We start from the raw sequence: 23,685 nt of genomic DNA on the forward strand, positions 1-23,685 counted from the left end.
GCCGCCTCAGCCTCGTGGCGGAAAGCAGTCACGTGATCGGAAAGGCTGCCGTTTGCCTTTGTGCCGGAACAGGTTGACTGGGTCGCCCGAGCCCGGGGCCTTGGGATGGACCAATCGGCTGCCTTAGAAGGAGACGTTGGCGTTTGAAATCAGCCAATGAGAGGCTTTGGCTGGAGCTTTGTCTCCGCCTACTTCGCTCGACGCGCGAGAGCGGCGAGGGAAGCTAGGAGGCGGCGAGTGGCGGCGGGCGCGGTGGCTGAATTGCTTCTGAAGGGAGCCCGAGGTAGCGGGGCGAGGTGGCCGGGCGCAGGCACGGGCTTTCCGGGGATGTCCCCGGGGTTCCCGAGCCGGCGGAGCAGTCCGCTGGGAACCGGGTTCACTTCCACGGCTTTTCCTTTTTATTTTAGGAGCACGCGGGGCGGGAGTGGGGAGAGGCTGGCGTGCAGAAGCCCGCGGCGGGGGAGGGTGTGGACCCGGCGGGCCAGGCTGGAGTTAGGGGTGTGGCGGTGCGGGCCCAGCCGGTAGGGAAGCTCAGGAGGGGCGGCGGGGAGGGGTCTCAGGAGGGGCGGCGGGGAGGGGGGTCGATGAGGCCCTACCGGCGAGGGCGCGGCGGCCCTGCGGCCCTGCGCAGGCGCACAGGGCACGTCGCCGGCCTTTCCCTCGGTCCCGGTCCCCCAGAGACAACCCCACCCCACCTACTCGGCAGCCCTTCTGCGAGTCGAGCCGCCCGACCCCGGCCCCTTGGGGGACCCGCCCCACCCCCGTACTGCCCGGCCCTTTCTGCTAGTCGAGCCTCGCGACCCCGGCCTCTTCGGGAGACTCTCACCAGGCCCTTGTTCCCTAGATGACCGGTTCTAACGAGTTCAAGCTGAACCAACCCCCCGAGGACGGCATCTCCTCGGTGAAGTTCAGCCCCAACACATCGCAGTTCCTGCTGGTCTCCTCCTGGGACACGTCCGTGCGCCTCTACGATGTGCCGGCCAACTCCATGCGTCTCAAGTACCAGCACACCGGCGCCGTCCTGGACTGCGCCTTCTACGTAGGTGTTCTCCGTTTCAGCTCCTGCACCCTTTTGAGTTTTATGGTGTCCCTCGTGATCAGCGTCCCTTTTGCAGTGTTGGGCGAAGGCTCTTGTCTGTAGGGTTATTTGGCAGCGCCCCTCTCTTTCCCCTCCCGTCCCACCCCTACCCCCACCCCCACCCTTAACCTTGAGGTTCCGGTGCTGCTTTGTTCTGCGTTTTGGCCCTGGGGACTTGACAGACGTCAGGAACTGGGTCTCCCCTTAAGCTTTTGATGGAGTTAACACTGTGAATTTTTCTGGACAGAATATACGTGAAACTCACAGCAAGACTAAAATTTGGCCGTCTTACCTATTAAAAGGTTTGTTTGCTAGTAAATGGGATTACATATTGGCTCTCAGCCAGTGTGGTGAACAGTTCTTCCTTAATTTGCGTGCATAGTAGTTTGGGTGACTACTTAGTTTGCTCAGTTTTTTTGCACTGTTTTTTGTTTATTTACAATGAGTGAGCCCAGCGTACTTCATTCTGAACATAAACTGAGGAGTTGGCTGGTAGAGGAATTTTTCAACGCTTTTTTTTTTTTTTCATTTAAAAATTATTACACCTAAAAGAGTCAACTTTACAAATAATCGAAGGATGCTGTTTAAAACCACAGATACTGTTTACTTCTAATAAACTCATTGCAATATAAGAAATTATAAGTAATGCTGAGCAGGATGTGGCAAGGCAAGTGGCTCTTTATATGGATGGGAAAGTAGATGGAGAGGATGTTTCTAGAATGGAATTTGCCAGGAAGAAGCACGAATCTTATAAATGTCCATACCCTAGTTTCCCTTAATCTTGCTCCTAGAAAACACTACTAAAAATGCTTATTATGTAGTTTTTTATTGAAATAAAAATGTGAGAAAAATTGTTTTGACAATAAGGACATAAGAAAATTGGAAGTTCAGTTATAGTATGGATTATTATGAAATCACTACTGATAATATTTCTGTGGATTGATTAATGACATGGGCTATATTCCTGAAACTAAAAAGTGTCCAGAGTTTGATTTCACACTTTATTTTTAAATTATATCTGTTTTTATAAGAAGATTAGAAGAGACATGGTAAAGTGTTGGCAGTAGTTATCTCTAGGTGATTGGGCTACAGGAAACATTTTCCTTGTTAGTATTTTCCGAATTCCATAACCTGTTACACATGCATGCTCAGTCATGTCCACCTCTTTGCTACTCATGGACTGCCAGCTCTCCAGACTTCTCTGTCCATGGAATTTTCCAGGCAAGAATACTGGAGTGGGTTGCCATTTCCTACTCCAAGGTTAAACACTTTTTTAAAAGCTCTGTAAGTTTTGAATGACTTCAAACTTTTACATTGTAGGATCCAACACATGCCTGGAGTGGGGGATTAGACCATCAATTGAAAATGCATGATTTGAACACCGATCAAGGTAACAGAGCCTCATTTTTACCAGTTTATTGTTTTCTTAGTTAGTGCTTACTCACAAATCTTTATTTAAGAAGAGCAGTTCCTGAATTGCTTAGTTCCTGAGTTGCTTAGATAAAAGTAAAAATAGCTTGAATTTAGGACTTTTTTGTTTAAATGATAACCATTAAGTTAGAATCACAAAATATAATGTATGTATTTTAACAGTGTAACTCATTGTGATCTCCATCCACAGTGTTTACATGAAGTGGCACTTAAGTATTTGACCTTCACCCTGCCCTCAGAAGGGAACTGGATCTTGCAGTGTTCTGCCTTGCAGTAGAATTTTTCCAGGATAGTGTTGATGTTTCAGAGTTCCCTTTTCAGAAACTACTACTATAGTTCAGACTGAAGGAAGACAGGGTTTTAAAAATCTAACATTATAAAATAGCCAGTCCTGTCTGGGTACCATAGTAACCCAGCTTGTATAACTGCTTAGCATAGAACATTATTCAGTTACATTTATTGAATGAAGGACAGGGTTACACGTTTTCTTTTAGTTAATTTCTAAGCGATGAAATGAATTACCCACATTTTTATCGTGACTTGGAAGTAGAATAGAGATTGGAATGGAACTCAAATACACAGAGCTCTCTAGTAAAGGTTTTTGTTTATGTTGTATATGCACGTGTTAGACATAGATGTACTTGAAGAACATAGCAAGGCACAGAGATAGGACTTAATGAGGATGAGTTGGACAGTGAGAGAATGGATGGAGGATGGGCACTATATTTTATCCAGAAGGAAAAGAAGGATCCAATCAGAGGAGGCTTTTATGTGAAAGCTGTTTTGTCATGTAACTCAAAGCTGCAGATGTTTGGTTTTGTTTGCTAGCAGTTTTTTCTAATTAGGAAGTTAGCTTGCAGGTCTAGGTTCTATTTGTTTGAAAACTCAAGAAAACACCAAAAAGCAAACAAAGATTTTTAATGCTGGGGACCATAATTAAAGGAACTAGCTGCTTATTCTTAGGAGATCTTTGCTGAATTTTATGAGATACTTTTCTTTCTTGTTTAAATGGAGGTAATTTTCCTCTTTGAGGATCAGAACCACATACTCTTTGTATTTGTTGTTACCTTAGCATGTGGTATAGATTCTGGCACATAGTAGACAGTAGATGTTAGTTGAATGAATGAATGAGATAATGTGAAAAGTTGAAATTGAAAGGGAAGAAATTGTGTATTAGAAATTTGATGAGCTTCCCTGGTGGTCTAGTGGCTAAGACTCCATGCTTCTAATGCAGGGGGCCTGGGTTCAGTCCCTGGTCAGGAAACTAGATCTCACATCCACAACTAAGAGTTTGAATGCCGCAACTAAGACCTAGCATAGCCAGATAAATAATAAAGAAGGAAAGAAATATAACCACCATGAAAACCAAGTGGTTATTAATCCTGAGCCTCCCTGCCTTCCTCATCCCCAGCTTTCAGATAATCCTGTTACCACTTAAATTCATTTCTTTGAAACATCAGCTTAATGTGATAAGTTTTATCCAGATCCCTTGGACCGGAGTTCTCCACTCAAGTGTTCATTCAACAGGTATATCTTGAACACTTAGCATGTATCATAACATGCACTAGATACAGTCAGAACTATAGAGTTGAAACAAGGTTCCTGATTTGAAAGAATCTAGAATCAAGTGACGAAAATAACGGATACACCATCATTTTAATGTAGTCTGAAACTCAAGGTAGCTTTTCGTATTACTGTGCCAGTGAATCAAGCTATGCACTGTAAGATGGACAGAGGTGAATGAATGACTTTGTAGTCCTGGAGTTTTTCTGTGTATAGATACTTCTGTTGAGTGGGTGGAAGTGGATTCATTACAGTAGAATGAATGTTTCCATTTGTTGTTCACCTGAGAAATCTTTAGTAAAGCTAGGTGTTGGTTGTTGGTTTATTTTTATTCCTACAGAAAATCTTGTTGGAACCCATGATGCCCCTATCAGATGTGTTGAATACTGTCCCGAAGTGAATGTGATGGTTACTGGAAGCTGGGATCAGACGGTTAAATTGTGGGATCCCAGAACCCCTTGTAATGCTGGGACCTTCTCTCAGCCTGAAAAGGTAGGCTTTTTATGTTCATGACAGGAATTACGGTTCTTGGGGTGATTTGACTTGATAAATGATGAAGATAATGTTGAATTTAGAGGTTAAGAGTTGATGGGTTTATTTTACAAACCCAACTAAATATGTAAAGGAAAACTAATCATACTTTGGTCAGCTTTTTCCTGTCAGTTGTCACATTTGTACTGGATAGCACGAGTGATAAACCCACTTCCATGTATTGTAATGCTTTAGATCCTAGGGCTGAGAAGCAACTTTTCAGAGAAGTCATTTAGCAAAGACTGAAATTGAGTTTGACTTCCCCAAGCAGGAAGTGGGATGGAGCATCACTCATTTTCACTATGGCCTGAGCTTTCTCTTTAGTTGACTGTGAGGGGGTGAAATGGATTATCATTTAAAGTTTAGTGAAAAAGATGTCCTTTATTCCCTGGCTTTTATAATTTATTTATTTTTAATACTGACAGAGGTAGTTGAAGGAAGCTTCTTAAAACTGAAATGTTGTGTATTATTCTAACCTTTTGATCTGTACAATGAAAGTGTAATTGAGCATTCTTGCTGTGTCCTCATCAGACTTTATCAGGTGGTAGTTAATTTTAAAGATTGATTGTTTTAGCAGTTTAAAGGTATCCTTCACTTGAGTCTATTTCCTCAGTGTAAATATACTATTCAGTTCCTGTTAGCTGTCATTATATACTGTAGTGCATCCAAAGAGCCATTATTTTTGTCACATCACAGTCGAATCTACTCCTGGCAAGACCTTTGTTCAGAATAAAATAATTGCATTGTTTCTAGTTTTGATTTATGGTTGTATGTAACATGTTAAGAGCTGTGATAAATTGCTGACAGAATATCATATAATGGACAGCCACACTGAATCAAGCTGCTTATTGGTTCAGCAAGGTTCATTATGTCACTTTTTTTAATACGGTCTTTGATAAATGTATATACCTAGTCAGTAGCATGACAGTGTTTTTACTTGATTTACGATCAGTGGGGATAGAAAGCACTGTTAGAAGCTTGTGGGTCACCTGGATAGTAAGGATTTAAGATAAAATTCCCGTTCTGATTGTACTGTTACAAACTGATCTTTTTCTGGATTCTTTGTTTTTTTGAATTCGGTGTTTCATGTGTCTTAGCTTAGCTAATTTCTGTTTTTCTGCAAATGTTTTTTTGAATAAACAACAGTAAATCTTACTATATCTCATTGAAATACACTTGTATTAAACCTACTGTTTTGAGTCTTTTAAATTCTTTGTTTTTTCCCTTGGTCAAATTAGTTGTTGAATTTTAAGGCTAGATTGTAGAAATTATCAGGTTATTATGTTATTAAGCCCAGTCCCCCCACCTCTGCCCCCCACCCTCCCTGGGAGGCGGCGGTGGGGGGGACACTTACGTTGTTAATACATTAGTGATAACTAACCGTAAGCTTTAATTACTGAATGTTAAAGAGATGTCTTAGCATGTAATGAGGCCTCTTCATTTTTTATAGTGATTTTTCAGGTTTTAAAGTATTAGAGTAAATCAGTTGCTTATTAATTGAAAGTAATGATCAGAACACAGTTATATACCTGAAGTCTAGGTTTTTAAAAAAATGATTTAACATGATCAGGAAAGTACATTTTATTACTATTTTCATGAATTTGCTATCTCTGTTTGGTCTCCAGATAATGTATTTGAAAGTAAGTCACCTTAAAGGCAGGAAATTTTGTGATTTATTATAAGGGGATAATTTGTGAAAGTTGTTTTACTATTGAAGAAAAGGAATTTTGAGGGGGAAAAAAAACCAGTTGTTTTTAGGGGATAAATGCTTTTAAAATTTTCCGTAAACATAACTCTGTCTTGAGTGTTTAGTGTGATGTCAAAGTGTAAAAATTTGCTTTGTCATATGCCAGACCACTGACCTTGTCTTTTAATTTTGAGTTTGTATGCCACCAAAAGCAAGTAAGCAGGTAATTAATGTTAACTCTCTCACTCTTCCTGGAAAGGCTTATTTATTAAGTGTGACAGGTGGGAAAATCAAAGAGTTGCAACGTGAAATCTCTGTCTAAAAGGTGGTCATAGAAAAATAACTTTGAAAATGATTGTCTTATGAAAAGCCAGAAGCCCATTGAAAGGTATCTTGAGCTGTTTTTATGGTTTTATTATCTATTGTCTCCTTTTTGAGTACCTTTTACACTTTTATATTGTGACTAAATGAAACAAGAGGGCTATAAAATTATTTAATACTTTAGTTTGTTTTAATAAGAAAGAGAATTGTCTTCAGAGATACTTTTGGAGAGTTAATTAGAATGTGCATTATTACGATACGTGGTTAAGTATTAAGAATATCTTGGGTGTATTATTTTGTGCCAGTTACTTGGTTTGTGTAACTGAAGTATTTAAAATTTTGGTACCTGTGTTTGAGAACCTATCAGCTAACTTTTTTTTAATGGTTTTATGATCCGTGGAATTTATTTTGGAGCAAAATGACATTTGCAGGCATGCATTTTTAGCAAGTTTTGGTCTTTTTTGAAAGGTGTATACCCTGTCGGTGTCGGGAGACCGGCTGATCGTGGGCACCGCAGGCCGCAGAGTGCTGGTGTGGGACTTGCGGAACATGGGCTACGTGCAGCAGCGCCGCGAGTCCAGCCTCAAGTACCAGACGCGCTGCATCCGAGCATTCCCCAACAAGCAGGTACTGACCTTGCCTCCGCCGCCCGCTGTGGGAATTTGAAAATAGTAGAATCCTTTATAATAATGATTTGGTCACTGCGTTTTACGCATTGCTTGCTTGCTTTCTCTCTTTTTTTTTGTTTTTTTTTTTGAGTGGTGATTGGAATTTCCGTTATGTGTATTTTCAGTAGCCTTTTGTTAAAAGCTAGTGTGTTAACTCAATTTTAGAGAAGGCTTTGATGTTCACAGAGGGTAAGTAATCTTCCAGTGGTTTTCTGATTCCTTGGTGCTCCTCCTCCAGGAAGCTTGACAGGTATACAGTAATCAAAGAGAGTTTTGCAGGTATTTTAATTTACAAACCAGCGAATTCAAGTTTAAATCTGAAAATTCAGAGTTACGAAATTTGTTGTTTTCTTTTTTTCCCTTCTTGTTTCCCCCTTTTGTACCCTAATACTAATAGAGGTTTTTAGCTAGTCTGAGAGCAGAACCTACTTTTTTTTTTTTAAAGGAATGCCTCCAAGGTTAGAGGGGAGCTGTGCCTCATACAGTGACTAACTCTTGATGAGCAGTGTGGGTCACCTTCTATCATCATTACTAGATGAGGTGACACTTTACTAATGCTCCCCTGCCCCCAGTCCTGACAGTTCGAAGGGAAGTTGGTGGTGGGGTCATTTGCTCTGGGAATTTTATAAGAGGAAAATCATTAAAAACAGCAGATATCTTTGGAATCTTATGACTGTCCTTTAGTGGTTGTGGAGCTCAACGGAATTAGGTCTGTTATTCTGTTCTCTTAGCTCTTTATTTCAAAAGGCTAGTACCTCAGATGGTGATCACAGTTCTTCTCAGGATATTGTAAGTTTCCATTGGAATTGAAGTTATGAAAAACCTTAAATGCATGGTCCAAATATGCTTGCATTTATGAATATTATGATGTTTTATATCCAAAATTTTCTGTCGGAGTGTATCTGTAGTTTATAATGGAAGCTTTTTAACTAAAAGTAACATTTTACTAATTCTTTTTTCATTACCAGTGTTAATAGTTTTTTAGAGATAAATCTTTTTCATATCTTGAAAAATTGAAGTAAAATATAGATTTCATACTATCTTCCTCTCTTATCTTTGACATACTGTTTCACAGCAAGGTGTGGAGAGGTTTGAAATTATAGAGCACTTTTGAACCTTGCTGAAAATCTGTGTTGTTTGGGTATAAACTTGACTTGGCTGTAGTTAAAAGCAAGAGGCAGGATGACAGATGGAAGGCTGGTTTTCCAGTTGGTCTGGATTATTGATACACCCTCAGTGAAGAAGATACAGTTCTTCTTAGAGCTGTTAGAAGTGAGGAGGCATCAAGCCAAGAAAAATATATTCCAAGTGATGGAATGAATTTGAGTCCCCTTCTGGACAGGACAACAAATAAATTATATTGAAATAATTTAAGAATTCCTGTGAGGTTTGACAGAATACCTAAACGTTTTTGATTGCAGTGTGCAGAGTACTGGTAAAGAAAGTAAGTGATGGTGGCCTTTTTTGTTTGTTTTTTAATATAACAGGTATAAGTGTTTTTAAACTTTTGGAGTGATCTTAACTAAGTCCTGCTTAAACATTTGTTTAAAATACAGCCATATTCTCTTTTCATTTTAAAAATAATTACCTTTCTTCAGTGTGGGTTGAATTTGGGAGTATATGCCTTGTTTTGGAATCTGGATTCACTAGTTTTGTCTTCTGATCTCCTCTTGTCAGGGTTATGTATTAAGTTCTATTGAAGGTCGAGTGGCAGTTGAGTACTTGGACCCAAGCCCCGAGGTACAGAAGAAGAAGTATGCCTTCAAGTGTCACAGACTGAAAGAAAACAATATTGAGCAGATTTACCCAGTCAACGCCATTTCCTTTCACAACATCCACAATACTTTTGCCACAGGTAGAGTATGGCATGTTCACTTCTTTCTGCTTGTTAATACACTTTTGCTGTTAATGGAATGCTGCATATTTGTACTTGGGCAGGTGTGTTTTTTTTATGGTCATTCTGTGTTGCATGTGGGATCCTAGTTCCCTGACCAAGGATTGAACCTGTGATCCCTGCATTGGAAGCGTGGCATATTAACCACTGGACCACCTGGGCAGTGGGCAGAGTTCTTAAAAATTGTGCTTGGTTTTTTATGATATTTAAAGGGGAAAAAAATCTAGTATCATACTCCCTGGGGAAAATGCAACTTCTGTGATCTTAAAAATTGTCAAGATAATGGCTATTTTTGTATCTGCTTTCAAGAACTATTTTGAAATCACTTGCAGGTGGTTCTGATGGATTTGTAAATATTTGGGATCCATTTAACAAAAAGCGACTGTGCCAGTTCCATCGGTACCCCACCAGCATCGCCTCACTCGCCTTCAGTAATGATGGGACCACGCTTGCAATAGCATCATCGTATATGTATGAAATGGATGACACAGAACATCCCGAAGATGGTATCTTCATTCGCCAAGTGACAGATGCAGAAACAAAACCCAAGTGAGTATGCTTCACCTGTATTTGAGCCTTTTCTTGCATTCAACCCAGGATTTATTAATTTTTCTAAATTCATGAATAGCATTGTTGATGCCTGCTCGATATTACAGCTGACTCTAGGGCTGGAGTTGATTTTATCTTGTTCTCCCAAGCTTTCAATATCCGTAGGTTGATAGACGTCTGATGGATAAAATTGTGCCTAGTTGTTTTGTAGTGAAGAATGTCAAACTCTCATTCTTCTTGAATAGGCACTATTATTTGAATCTCTGGAGTTATTACTAGCTCATTGCTTCAAAATTAAGTTGAGGAATTCAAGAATAATTTATTTTAGCAAATTCTATTTAAGATATATAAGAATTTGAACTGCCAAAAATCTTTCCTCTCCACAGAGGTTGTTTCTGTAATATTTACACAGAATGAAATGACCTTCAGGTCTTACTGGAAATTCAGAGTAATATAGGCTTGCCTGGAATACTAGATTTCCTTAGTTTTGAAATTTCTGGAGATGTCTTTGGCTCTTGGGTGTAACTGTTGACAGGGAAGAACCGTTTACATTTTCTTGGTACGTAGGGCAGAGCTTTTTACTTAGTTACCTGTACCAGACTCGAGGGAAACCTGGTACCTGGACACTTGTTTGACCATAAAATACCAGCCCCCAAGTGTCTACGTCCCGCTTCTTGTCCCTCTCTCCTCAGGCCCTGGAAGGAAGTCCTCAGTAAATGTTTATGGAATAACTGTTTCCAGGATTCCTGTACTCTTCTGAATTAGAATGGCATAGAGGGCCCTTGCTAAGTTGCTTGAGTCCCTGAGAGAGGGCAGAGTGTGAGATGTTCCGTACCGTGTGTGCCTGCACCGGTGGGCCTTTAGAAGAGGCGTAGCGTGTGAAGCCTGTTGGATAAAGGGCTGGGTTTGCATCTGATCTCTCACTTTTGTGTCTCTTGTCCTGGCCGGCCATTTTGATCTCATGCTGTTCTTTTTTCTTTTGAACTTGTAGGTCACCATGTACTTGACAAGATTTCATTTACTTAAGTGCCATGTTGATGATAATAAAACAATTCGTACTCCCCAATGGTGGATATATTACTATTAACAAAGAAGCCAGGGAACATTTTTTACTTTTAATATTATAAGAACCTGAAAATATTGGAAAAGAGGTTTTTTTTTATTGTTTGTTTTTTTTTTAAACACTTTCTTTAGCACATGAGATGGTTTGATGGTTTTTCTGCATTTAAAGGTATTTGGGCAAACAGAAGGGGAGGGCAGCAACAGCACTTCTGAGAGTCAGTTTTGACCTTGATTTTTGTTTCCACTGCGGAAATAAATGTTTGTAAATAAATGTAGGTAATGAAGCCCCCTTTGCGTTCTTTCTGGGCCTTAAATGGTAGAGAAGAAGGCTCTTGAGCCATTTGTTTCTCTTGCTGGTTATAGTTGCTAATTCTAAAGCTGCTTCAGACTGCCTCATGAGGAGGTTAATCTACAATTAAACAATATTTCCTCTCGGCCGTCCATTATTTTCTGAAGCAGATGGGTCATCATTTCCTGGGCTGTGAAACAAAGCGAGGTTAAGGTTAGACTCTGGGGAATCAGCTCGTTTTCAATCTTATTAGGGTGCAGGAGGAAAACTAATAAGAAAACCTCCTAACATCATTTTGTGACTGTAAACAATTATTTATTAGCAAACAATTGATCCCAGAAGGGCAAATTGTTTGAGTCAGTAATGAGCTGAGAAAAGACAGAGCATATCTGTGTATTTGGAAAAATAATTGTAACGTAATTGCAGTACATTTAGACAGGCATCTATTTGGACCTGTTTCTATCTCTAAATGAATTTTTGGAAACATTAATGAGGTTTACATATTTCTCTGACATTTATATAGTTCTCATGTCCATTTCAGTTGCCCAGCCGCTGGTGATTAAGGTTAAAAAGAAAAAAATTATAGTGAGAATGAGATTCATTTCAATGTAATGCCCTGAAGCAGAACATGAACTTAGCTTGGCCTATTCTAGGTAGTTCCAAATAGTATTTTTGTTGTCACACTTTTTGTTTTTTTATTTATATTATTTGCAAATGTATGTATCTGAATGGTACTTGGATCCTTTACTGAAATTTGTTTTATCCATGATGTATTTTAAAAATTTTCTTTTGCTACAGAGAGAGGTCTTATTTTTATTTGTAAGTATTTTAGTGAAAACAGTGTACATCTGAACCCATCTTTTGAAATGTATTTTCTTCATTGCAGGTCCACCTAACCATCTCGTGAAAGTGGTTTCTCTATGGAAAGCTTTGTTTTGCTTCCTACCAATACATGATTGTCCCTTAAGGGATGCGTTTTAGTCATTGTGGACACATTATTTAGTATGTGAATTTCTCTGTTCTCTTGTTGGTGTGCCCTTTCCTCCTGACTGTAGGATGAGGAGTCTTTGTGTCCTTGTGCAGTAGTCTGAAGAATTGTTTTTCCCTCAGCAAGCCCAGTTGCTGTGTATGAGCAGCTTGAGCTCTTTCTGTAAAATAACCTAAACCTGTTATTTCCACGCTGTCTAATAAATCAGAGATTCAAAACCCTTAAATGTTGGATGTTTTTAAATGTTGGTAATTAATGTAATTTACTTCGTAAAAGCCTTCTGTAAAGCAAACCTCCCTTCATCAGGGGTCCTGGTGGGGATGACATTGTACCTTTCGGTCCACACTGCCTTGTTTAATTATGTCTATTCGGATGTACTTTGGGGATTCAGTCTTGACTAAATAAAGTGATCTGTTGGAGTTCTGCCATTTCCCTTGTGCCCTCTTGCTGGATCAGCAGGGCCCTCGAGCCAGCTGTGCGGCTTCACGGGACGGGCACAGCCTGCAGGCAGCTGCCAGGCTCCTTCTGGCCCGACTCTCTCCGGGAGTGCCAGGGCCGCTGGGGCCCTGCGGCTCCCAGCCCCAGTGCTGATGCCGTCAGTGGGCGCACTCGCAGCCAAACGACAGACCCGTCTGTACTTATCCATCAAATGCTAAATCAAAGGGAAGCCCTTGGGATGGTGAATAATGTAATAGCCGGAGACTAACTGATGGTATTGGTTCTTTAGTGTGATTATGTGCTTTTTAAAATCATAACCACTTGGTTGGGGACAGAGCATAAATTTAAAACATGGTTTAACTGAAAGAGAATTAATACAGTTTTATAAAAGGTGACTAAGTTAAAGCAGTGAGGGGCCCCTGCTTTTGAGAGCATGGTGTGGCCGAGCTGCTTTTGTAGTCTGTCTGTATGTCCTTTCGTCTCTCGCAGCCTAACGCATCTCACCCTGAATGTGTCTCCTGCCTCCTCTGCGGACCTCCTCACAGTTGGCCTGTCTGTCATTACGGCTGCCTTCCCCTCGATTGGCCCATGTGTAATACCTTAGTGTTTTCGTTGGGTTTCCCTGTCCAAATTCTCTTGTTTTCAAGTGTGTCTTTTTTTTGTTTATGATTCTTTTCTTTCTACTGTTACTATACACCACCTAAAGGGTCCCTCCTGGCCATCTGGGGGTGTGCTGCAGGCTCCAGCCTCTACCCTAAATCCTCTGTCTTCTAGAGCAGTAACTTTCAAACCTTCCGGTTGCGACGCAAGTAAGCAGCACATTTGAACCGTGATGCAGAGCACGCAGAGGTCAGGAGTGTGTACAGTGGGCAAAGCTGTGTGAAACACCACTTGTCTTCTGTGCATCTGACACATCAGTTCCCTTCCTGCCTGCCTTTTTTTTCCCTTCTTTTTTTTAGGAAATGCTGGTTATGGCCCCCTGAATGGACTTTATGACTAATGCCTTGACACCTCTAATTTGAAAAACCATTGTATGCCGCATAAAACTTGTTCTTTTCATCATGCTGTGCTTGAGACCCTCCAGTGCCCCCTGTTGCCCTTTGTTCACTTTGTAATGAATACTGTATGGTTCTTCGGAGGCCTGCAGTTCACCAGGAAGGGACTGCTGACTGTCAGGGTGCTGTTAGAAGAATGGGGGTGGCTGACCTTCCCTGGGGATTTCTAGGGGGTAAATAGGAGTGTTCTGGTGGCTTCAGTGTCTGGTTCTGAGCTCCACTATGTAAAAACTTAGAGGTACGTTAGTTGTGGAGGGTACCGCTTTGTTCTGAGGGAAACCCACGAGACAGCCTGTATCTTGAAGCCTTTGAACCTGACTCTGAATCTTGACTTCGCTGCTTAATTCATTGCACTGTTGGCTATGTTAATTTCTGAGTAGCAGTTTCCTTATCTGTTAAATGAAGTTAATAACTCATGAGGTTATAAATGAATATATAAAATGTTTATTAGGGCATGCCTAACACAGTCATTGTTTTCTTGGGATAAAAAATATTCAATCCATTGCTCTCAGTTACTAGCTAACTTTTCAGTTTCTTTTTCATAAATGAATGCTCAGATATCTGTGGAATTCCTAGTTCTTAAGTTTGTCAGTATACTTATCTTTTAAAAAACATTTATGAACTATTTCCAATGTTGAGAAAAAGTCAAAAGAGTAACACCTATAAACCCATCTTCCAGATTTTAAAAAAGATTTATTTTTAATTGGAAGGTAGTTGCTTTACAATTTTGTGTTACTTTTTGCCATACATCAACATGAATCTGCCTTAGGTATACATATGTCCCCTCCCTCTCGAGCCTTCCTCCCACCTCGCACACCATTCCTCCCCTCTAGGTTGTCGACATCCAGATTTTAAAATGTTAACATTTTGTCATATTTACTTCTCTGTTTCTTATTTTTTAGAATTTTTATTGGAGTATAGTTGCTTTACAGTGTTGTTAGTTTCTTGCTGTATATACAAGCTAGTGAATTATACTTTATATATACTTTGCTAGTGAGTCAGTCATCTGTATTACATATATCCCCTCTTTTTTGGGTTTCCTTCCCATTTATGTCACCACCAAGTGCTGCGTAGAATTCTCTGTGCTATAAGTAAGTTCTCGTATTTACTTTATACACAGTGTATATATGTCAGTCTCAATCTTCCAATTCATCTCACCTGTGTGCGTGTGTATGCACACGTGTGCTTGCTTGTATTCAGTCGGCCCCATGGACTTCAGCCCACAAAGCTCCTCTGTCTGTGGAATTTTCCAGGCAAGAATACTGATGTGGCTTGCCATTTCCTTCTCCGGGGCATCATCCCAACCCAGGTATCAAACCTGTCTTGCGTCTCCTCCATTGGCAGGCAGATTCTTGACTACTAGCGCCACCTGGGAGGCCCCCATAAGGTTGTTCTGTACGTCTGTGACTGCAAATTCTACCATTTTTCTAGATTCCACATATAAGTGATATTATACAATATTTGTTTTTCTTCCCTTTGTTTCAAAATAAAACATTGCACATATTTGAAGCCTCATTTGTAACCCGTCTCTCACAAACTTCCCATTTTCCATTCTTAAATGTTACACTCATTTATACCTTTAAGCTCATGAGGCATCCACATACAGGCAAACATTGGCGGTATTGTGGGTTCAGTTCCAGACCACTGCAATAAAGTGAGCAATTAAGGATTCACGTGAGTATTGTGGTTTCCCAGTGGGTGTACAAGTTATGTTTATAGTCTGTTAAGTGTGCAAAGCATTATGTCTAAAAATACAGCGTATGTACCTTAGTTAAATATTGCTAAAAATGCTAACCATAATTTGAGCCTTCAGTGAGTTGTAGTTTTTCTCAAAAGTATCATCAATGATCACTGATCATAGATCACCATAATAAACGTAGTAATGAAAAAGTTTTGAAATACTATGAGAATTACAAAATGCAAATACTGTTGGAAAAATGGCTTTGATAGGATTGGCATAAATCTTCAGTTTGTTTAAAAACAATATCTGAAGTGCAATAAAGTAAAGCATGATAAAGCAAGGTCTGCCTGTAAACGTTTTTAAAAATTTGCAGAAATAGTAATACTGTTTTCTATGTCTATCCTGGGGTGAAGCCACCCCACTTCTGACATCAGATGGCGTTAATAAGGTGAGAGGGAAAGGGGCAAGGCTACAGAAGAATCATCTGTAGGGAAACACTCAGCAGTCGTACTGTGGACAGTGGAGTGGTCAAGCTGGCTGCCTCCTTTTGTATTTTTTTTTGGCCGCACTACAGTGTCATGTGGGAACTTAGTTTCCTGGCCAGAGATTGAATCTGAGTCCCCAGCTGTGGAAGCGTGGTGTTTTAACCTCTGGACTGCCAGGGAAGTCCCCATTGAGTAACCCCGTTTCTTTGACTGTGAGATCAGTTACTATTAGAAGAGGAATGCTAATTCTCTGATGTGTTGGGTCCTCAAGGGTGAAAGCTGCGTAATCTTAGAAGTTCCTTAGGAAAGTAGGTGAATGTGTTAATAGAACCCAATGGATTAGGTACATTAAAAATCAAACATCCTTGGTGTCATCCAGAAAATAAACCGCAGCATTCGTTTCGTGGCTCTTCTCTCCTGTGACTCCCCTGCTTGTCTTTGGAACGTCTCCAGGTAGCCCATCTTTCACTTGGTTAAGTGCTGATTGAAACTATTAGGACTAGTTACAGCGGTTTCCTTTAAAAATGGCACCTGGCTACGTTGCTGTGGGACTAGCGGTAAGAGAAATGAGAGCTGCCAAGCCTGGTGACCACAAATACCAATTGGACCATTGCGTACAAAGGCATTTTTCCCTCGATCAGTGGTGTGTTGCGACAAGGCTTTCATTTTTGAAGGATACCCACGGAACTTGTGGAGTTGTAACAGGCATTGGCTTCTTAGAAAGTGTTTTTGTGTCATGATGGGAAAGAATCTGGAGGTAAAAAAAACTGGGTTGGACTGTGATTTATAAAGAACTGCTAATTGGGGGAACATACGTGAGTGAGTTAGCTCACTTGTTTACTATAACTCAGGATTTGGCAGCCAGCTTTCAGAACTTATTTTAAATGAAAAGCAGTTGGTGCTATTTTGTTTTGCTTTGTTTGAATACACCACTGGTGGTATGACTTTTCCAATCACCTGACTTGAGTAGGGAAATGGAAAAAGAAATGCATTCCTTTTACTGAGCAGGGTGTCAGGCTGAAGTAATTGAAGGCTTATTTCCAATGGTTTATTTCATTAACTAATTTCTCAAGAAATATTCGTTCACCTCTGACCATCCTAGCTAACTTTGTGCAGTTAACACAAACCTGAAGAAGCCATACAAATTGTACCCACTGGTTTCAGAAGCATCTAGGTGGCTTTTCCAATGTGGTAACGAAGTACCTTTCATCCCTTTATAGGGCTCTATTATAGGCTATTGCAGTAATTTAAAACCTATGTACCTAGACTCCTGACCTTGTTATAACATCACTTTATAATTCTCGAAATACTTGGCTCTTGAAGATTTTCTTAGCACCAGCCATGTATTCTTAAAGAGCCCAGATGATTTGTCTTTGGTATTACATTATCCGTATCTGCTTAGCTGGTCAGACCTAACAGTCTTACTGTATTACCAGAAAGAAACCCCTCCGGTTTTTTTTTGTTTTTGTTTTTTTGGTATTTCATAGCTTAACCAGACTGTCGCCTGTTAGCATTGTCCATATAAAGAAATGCCCTTTTTGGGAACAACGGCAATGTTCCCCTTCAAGCTTTGGGTGTAGAAGCAGCCCTCCAGCTGGGTTCACTGTAGGCTCATCGAGACTGCTGGTAACACTGGAGAAGCACAGTGTTGCGTGGGTGACTATCGTGAAGGTGGTCATGGATTGGAGGGCAAGGGTGTTACCCATGGGCCTCTCAATGTGTTTGTTGCTCTTAGCTGCTGGTGTTCATCAAGTGAACGTGGACCTGAGTTCCCAGCACAGGTCTGGAATGGGCACTGTTCGTTGAGAGCTTGGTTCTTCCCTGCTTACTTTACTTATGTTAATAGAATGTGCTAGGTTATGTGTTGGGCTTCACCTTTGCTTTTCAATAAGATCTACCATTTGTGCCATTTCAAAACATCCTGTGCTTATGCCTGCCAATTGTTATCCAGAGGATTTTTTTTTTTTTTTTTTGACTCAAATCTGAAGCTATTGGAGAGTAAAATAAATCTCATTTATATGGACTTCACTGTCAGAATTTTTGACAAATTTACTTGGGAGAAAAAGCAAATAAGATCAGAGAGAATATATTTAACTCTTGAAGGGAGACTCCTTTATGGAGATTAGCACGTTGTTAATAATAGTAGTAATATTTGATCTGTACATTGGATAGGATTTCTGCATGGAAATGCTAGAATAACCATCTGCATTACTGATGTTGAGCACATTTACTATTTCTTTTTTTTACAGAGGAACAATTATAAGTACTTTTTACTAAGAACTTGCTATATATCTGTACTATGATAAATGTCTCATATGCATTAAAATCAGCCAATCCTTACGAAAAATAGTGAAACAATTTGGGGACAAACCTGTGGATGCATAGAGAAACTAGCCTCTTGAGATTACTTGGGAAACAGTAAGACTAAGCTGAAACTTATCAAGACAAAATTTTAATTTGGCTGAGTCAAAATTTCAGAAAAGGTTTCTTACTCATTATTGATCCAAAATGAATACAGCCCAGAAGAGAGGGTTATTCTTGGTTTCTCTTGGTCAGTGTTTAGACCTGTGTTACCAACATCCTGATTGATGTCATCTTTTTAATTTAGTTTCTCCTTGGTTGGAGTTCCTTAGTGGAGTGGATGAGAAGACTAGATTAGAGAAAGTTAATTTTAATACTTTGTTGCTTTCAGCAGCTAATTGTAGATTTGCAATAGAAGGGACAGGAGTTCCTGTGAACGATTCTTTTTTTGTGGCAGCTCAGGAGGAGAGCCTGGCAGGGGAAGGCAGTGGGCATGTTGGAAAGAAGACATCTGTGCCAGAGGCTAAGCCATAATGTATGTGGTTGGAATTGTCATCACTTTGGGGAGAAGGTGATTCATCTTTGTTTTTATTGGCCCTCCAGAAATATGGATAAAGGTGAGGAACTGGAAACTGAAGAGACCAGTGTGAAACAAGCCTTCTCTGACATATGTCAGAACTTGCTGAACAATGCATATTCCAACTCCTTGGGCATCCGGGGAACTGAGATCTGAAAAGCTTCATAGGCCTGACCTCTTAATTGAATGTTGCTGCTGCTGCCGCTAAGTCGCTTCAGTCGTGTCCGACTCTATGTGACCCCATAGACAGCAGCCCACCAGGCTCCTCTGTCCATGGGATTCTCCAGGCAAGAACACTGGAGTGGGTTGTCATTTCCTTCTCCAGTGCATGAAAGTGAAAAGTGAAAGTGAAGTCGCTTCAGTCGTGTCAGACTCTTAGCAACCCCATGGACTGCAGCCTACCAGGCTCCTCTGCCCATGGGATTTTCCAGGCAAGAGTACTGGAGTGGGGTGCCATTGCCTTCTCCAACTGAATGTTGAGGACCTCATAGAAAATGTGGTATCATGGACATCCAGCCTACTAGCCCAGACCTCGGTCTCCTGACGTCAAGCCCAAGGCGGTTACCCCTTGGTTCTTCTAACGTACTTGTCCATCACTGCCAATTGCTTGCTGGAAAACATATCAGGGGTCTCTCACAACAGCTTCATAACCCTCAGGGATCAGAAGCCTGTTTCAGGCTGAATGTAGTGATGGCACACTCTTCAAGGTCTTCTGTTGGCTGCTGCTAATGGCTAATCATTCAGATCTATAGTTTAGACCATACAGTCCTTCATTCTCCCCCCACCCCTTGGTTCCTCTCTCACTTCCTTCTTCCTCTTTCCCTCTCTTCCTTAAATCAATAGGCAGATTATGAAAGCCTTTCGTGCAAAAGTTGACTTAGGAAAATAAGGCCATCGGTGGATTTTGGAAATAGATGCTCAAGGCACCATTGTGCTGTTTGATTCTGGCGATGGAGGTGGCAATGGGTAGCTCAGACCAAGCTTTGGCTCTGGGGTGGCATGCGTTATGCCATAATAATTGGGTCTTCTGAGGGTACAATGAGATAGCACATTTTACTTCCAGTCGTTAAAAACACGTGTTGTGCCAGGCAGCAGTGTAGGACATGCACCTGTCCTCACTTCTGGGCCCAGCTCACGTTTAAGCAGAACATACCTCTGGAGCTTGAGAAGACAGTGTTTGGGGACACCACTGGATTGTGGAAAATGCACCTTAGTAAGCTGATCATTCAGATGGTGTGTAGACTTTCTGAGTCTAGTCATTTTGAAGAGGACTGTGTTAGGAAAATATTGTGAGCTTATTTGTTCTTGAAGCAAAATTTCTACCCTGAAATACAACTTCTTGGGGAAGTGTGGAGTAGGGGTAACCGCCTTGGGCTTGACGTCAGGAGACGGAGGTCTGGGCTAGTTGGCTGGGTGTCTGGCATCTGTGTGGTACTTGAGTCTCTGGCGCTTCCTGAAAGGCTCTCTTGGGTTCATTCCCATGCTGACATGGCCTGACCTGATGTCTCTTTGCCTTCAAAAGGCAAAGGTTCTCAGCTTCTGCAACTGTGGACTCGTATTTCTTGATTCTTTCAGCAGATGAATTTTGAAATAAAAACTGAGATGTTTTACCTCTTTCTGCTTAGAGGCCTTCAATAACTTTATCATCATCCCTGTTGAGGGACACTGGATCAATTTGTTTTCCATTATTTCCTTCCATAGTGTTCCCTCTCACAACAAGCAAATGAGAGTGTTACTGATGAGGAAACCAAAGCCTCAAGAGGTTGAGTAACATCCTTCAGGTCACACTGCCAGTACCTGTAGGATCAGGATTCATCCCCAGCCTAACTTGAAACTCACTACACCATTTGGTTTTTCTGGGCCTATATAGTTGAGGATGACATGTATTATTTTCCTGTCATTTATTCATTCTTTAAATATTTTCTCATACTAAGATCCAGCTTCTTTGCTAGGTAATGAGTTCACACAGGGCCAGGACTGTGTCTAGATTTTTATTTTCCCTACAGTGTCTGGACCAGAGTAAGTGTTCAGTAGATACGCATATGCTACGTGAATGACGGCTAGAAGAGGGGGTATATAGTTCATGGTTACAAGGGTTTGCTCGACACACCTGAGTTTACAGTTTCCTCCACAGGGCTTCCCTCGTGGCTCAGTTGGTAAAGAATCTGCCTGGAATGCAGGAGACCCCCGGTTTGATTCCTGGGTCGGGAAGATCCACTGGAGAAGGGCTGGAGAAGGGATAGGCTACCCACTCCAGTATTCTTGGGCTTCCCTTGTGGCTCAGCTGGTAAAGAATCCACCTGCAATGTGGGAGACCTGGGTTCGACCCCTGGGTTGGGAAGATCCCCTGGAGAAGGAAAAGGCTACCCACTCCAGTATTCTGGCCTGGAGAATTCCATGGATTCTATAGTCCATGGGGTTGCAGAGTCAGACATGACTGAGCGACTTTGACTTCACTTGATTTCCACAGAGTATGAGTTCTTTAAACCCAGATGTAACCCTTGATGGAAGTTTTTCTTACTGTGTTTGAGGATTTAATGATGGAAGCCATGGGCACTCCCTTTGCCGCCGTTTGAAGAAGCGTGAAGAATACTGAAGTTGATCCATTGTGAAGTCATGCCCAATTATTCCCAACTATTTCCTTAATTTATCTTCAACTGTACTCTTCCCTCCTCCCTGCTTTTTCCTTCTCTCTCTCTCTCACACACAAAATCTTTTGATGTCTTACTCCAAAAGGCCTGTTTCCACCTCCTGCAAGGCGCCTTCCTATAGTCCCCACATCACGCTAGTCTCACCTCTTCCTGTATTCTCCAGAGCATACTTCCCTGTACTTCAGCTACAGCCCTTATCAAAGCCCCAGTTATTCCTATTTTCAGAATAAATCTTTTTCACGAGTAGTTTCTTTTCTTTTTTTTAATTAATTTTTTTTTGGCGGCAGCGCATGGCATGCACATTCGTGTTTCCCTGACCAGGGATTGAACCCACGCCCGCTGCAGTGGATGCGTGGCGTCCTAACCCCTGGACCACCAGGGGAGTCCTATAAAGTAGAATGCAGTAAATAGGGAACTAAAATGAAGTTTGTCCAGAGATTCTCCCCAAGTGCCATCATCCATGTATTAGGTGCTGTGAGGGCCTTTAGAAGTAACATAGCATAGTCCCTAACCCTAAACCTGAAAAAATGAAGAAGATATTTTCAAAATGAATGAGTGAGATGAATGCCCTTGTCTTAGCAGAGGCCAGAGAAGAATGGATATGGATCTTATAAACTGGCTATAGTAATTTTTGCCAGATCATAACTTGAGCTGGATATATTCTTTAGATTTTCACCCCATATTCAAAGCCATGTAAATTTCTTTTCTTTTGGGTGTTTCCATGTCAGTGTACTTTTAAACATACCTGGTGGTGACGTTTCTTGGGAGATCATGCTTGAAGACCTTGAGTTACCTTCTGACCATATTTCAATCAAGGCTTTAATCACATCCTCAGCCATTTGAATTATTTAGCATCTTTTTGAGATTACATTTTTTATTCCTAATTATATGACAAAGATATATACCGTGAAATATTTATCATGTAATTATGATTAAAATGTACAGTCTCCCACAAGATGTGAATAATTACGTTAAGTATTCTATATTTAATTAAAGGAGCCTGGGTGGACTGTGCTAGGTTGCCTTGGTTAAGCTGAGAACTACATTTCCCAGCATCCCCTTCCCTGCCTGTTTCCGGGTTAGAGTTGGCCCAAAGAGGAACATACAGGGATCTGGAGAGCCATTACTCTCCAGGGTTTTGTTGGCTGTCAGGTGAAGGATGGATGGCAGCACAGGTTTAATGGGTTCCTTGCTCTCTTCTGCATCCAGCATTTCTTTCTGACTCTTGGCTCTGAGGCCCACCTGGAGATTGAGGCTCACCACCAGATTGCAGGGGGTGGTCTGCAGACGGACAGGATCTCAGCTACACAGAGGCTTTTCCCCAGCTTCCCCGTGAAGTCCTTTTGGTGGCCAGACGTGCCTGCCTTCTCTGATAGATTGCTTGGTGACTGCTGATCCTCCAGCACCCCGCTTCCAGACCTTTGCGCCTCCTCCTTGCTCTTCCCACAAGTGTACACATTCAGATTCCTGTAATAAAGCCCTGTTCTGTGACTCGCCACCACACCGCTGCCCCTACCCCCGCCACCCCATGATGTCTCTGCTCCCCTGGCTGAACCTGACTGACATGGGTAGGAGAATTAGAAGCAAGTGAGAAGTTTTTTTCAAAAGAGATTTTATTCTTTCAGAGCCTTTTGCTTTTAACGTTGTTGTTAAGGGCAAATGTTTAGAGGTGAACGAAGGTGCTAAAACCTTCCTGACTCCTTCTGTGGTCTCTAGAGCCTAATGGGATGTCTTTGTTATGTGAAATGATCCCTGCTGACCCACTAAGCGTTTGTTCAGGTGGGTTTGTGCTGATCTAGACAAACGCAGATTTGTGAAAGGTCCTGAAAGAGGACTGACCTGTTTATTTCTGTCCTTCATCCCTTCCTCCCAGTCTCTCAATCTCTCTTTCTCTATCACCCTTATGCTTTTAGGACCAGTGGATGGTTTTTTTTTTTTTAGGGGTTCAAGTTTTAGCTAGACTAGGAGCACAACAGATCTTACTTAAACTTCCTCAGGAACATGCCTTAATACTGCTAAGATCACTGACCACCAAAGTATTCCCTTTGAGGGTCATTTTTTGTTTCCCTAAACTTTTCATTCATCTACCAGTCCAACCAGTCCATTCTGAAGGAGATCAACCCTGGGATTTCTTTGGAAGGAATGATGCTAAAGCTGAAGCTCCAATACTTTGGCCACCTCATGTGAAGAGTTGACTCATTGGAAAAGACTCTGATGGTGGGAGGGATTAGGGGCAGGAGGAGAAGGGGATGACCGAGGATGAGATGGCTGGATGGCATCGCTGACTCGATGGACGTGAATCTGAGTGAACTCCAGGAGTTGGTGATGGACAGGGAGGCCCGGCATGCTGCAATTCATGGGGTCAAAAAGAGTCAGACACGACTGAGCAACTGAACTGAACTGAACTGACCACTCCCCCACCCATCCATCAGTGCA

At 41.4% G+C, this 23,685-nt stretch overlaps 1 protein-coding gene across 2 annotated transcripts; it reads left to right on the plus strand.

The window, feature by feature from the left end:
* The first annotated feature begins 209 nt into the window (after nucleotides 1-209).
* Nucleotides 210-12,425, plus strand: BUB3 (BUB3 mitotic checkpoint protein). 2 transcript variants are annotated; one of them, XM_052660890.1, is made up of 8 exons: nucleotides 210-283; nucleotides 845-1,039; nucleotides 2,399-2,468; nucleotides 4,413-4,564; nucleotides 7,080-7,238; nucleotides 8,957-9,134; nucleotides 9,506-9,722; nucleotides 11,960-12,425. In XM_052660890.1, exons 2-8 carry the CDS (start codon nucleotides 845-847, stop codon nucleotides 11,967-11,969), a joined length of 981 nt encoding a protein of 326 aa, XP_052516850.1. In that variant the 5' UTR covers nucleotides 210-283; the 3' UTR covers nucleotides 11,970-12,425. The 2 variants fall into 2 exon arrangements, with proteins under 2 accessions (XP_052516850.1, XP_052516849.1); XM_052660889.1 differs by lacking the exon at nucleotides 11,960-12,425 and adding an exon at nucleotides 10,714-11,921.
* The last annotated feature ends 11,260 nt before the right edge of the window (nucleotides 12,426-23,685 follow it).

The sequence above is a fragment of the Budorcas taxicolor genome, chromosome 23 (genome assembly GCF_023091745.1).
Source record: "Budorcas taxicolor isolate Tak-1 chromosome 23, Takin1.1, whole genome shotgun sequence".
NCBI classification, from domain to species: domain Eukaryota; kingdom Metazoa; phylum Chordata; class Mammalia; order Artiodactyla; family Bovidae; genus Budorcas; species Budorcas taxicolor.

What these genes read in the sequence shown, in the direction of transcription:
- BUB3 (XM_052660889.1), top strand. Translation starts at nt 845, where the DNA reads ATGACCGGTTCTAACGAGTTCAAGCTGAACCAACCCCCCGAGGACGGC. An exon ending in CCTTCTCTCAGCCTGAAAAG is followed by an intron (nt 4,565 to 7,079) that starts GTAGGCTTTTTA and finishes CTTTTTTGAAAG; the next exon opens with GTGTATACCCTGTCGGTGTC. An exon ending in CCACAATACTTTTGCCACAG is followed by an intron (nt 9,135 to 9,505) that starts GTAGAGTATGGC and finishes AATCACTTGCAG; the next exon opens with GTGGTTCTGATGGATTTGTA.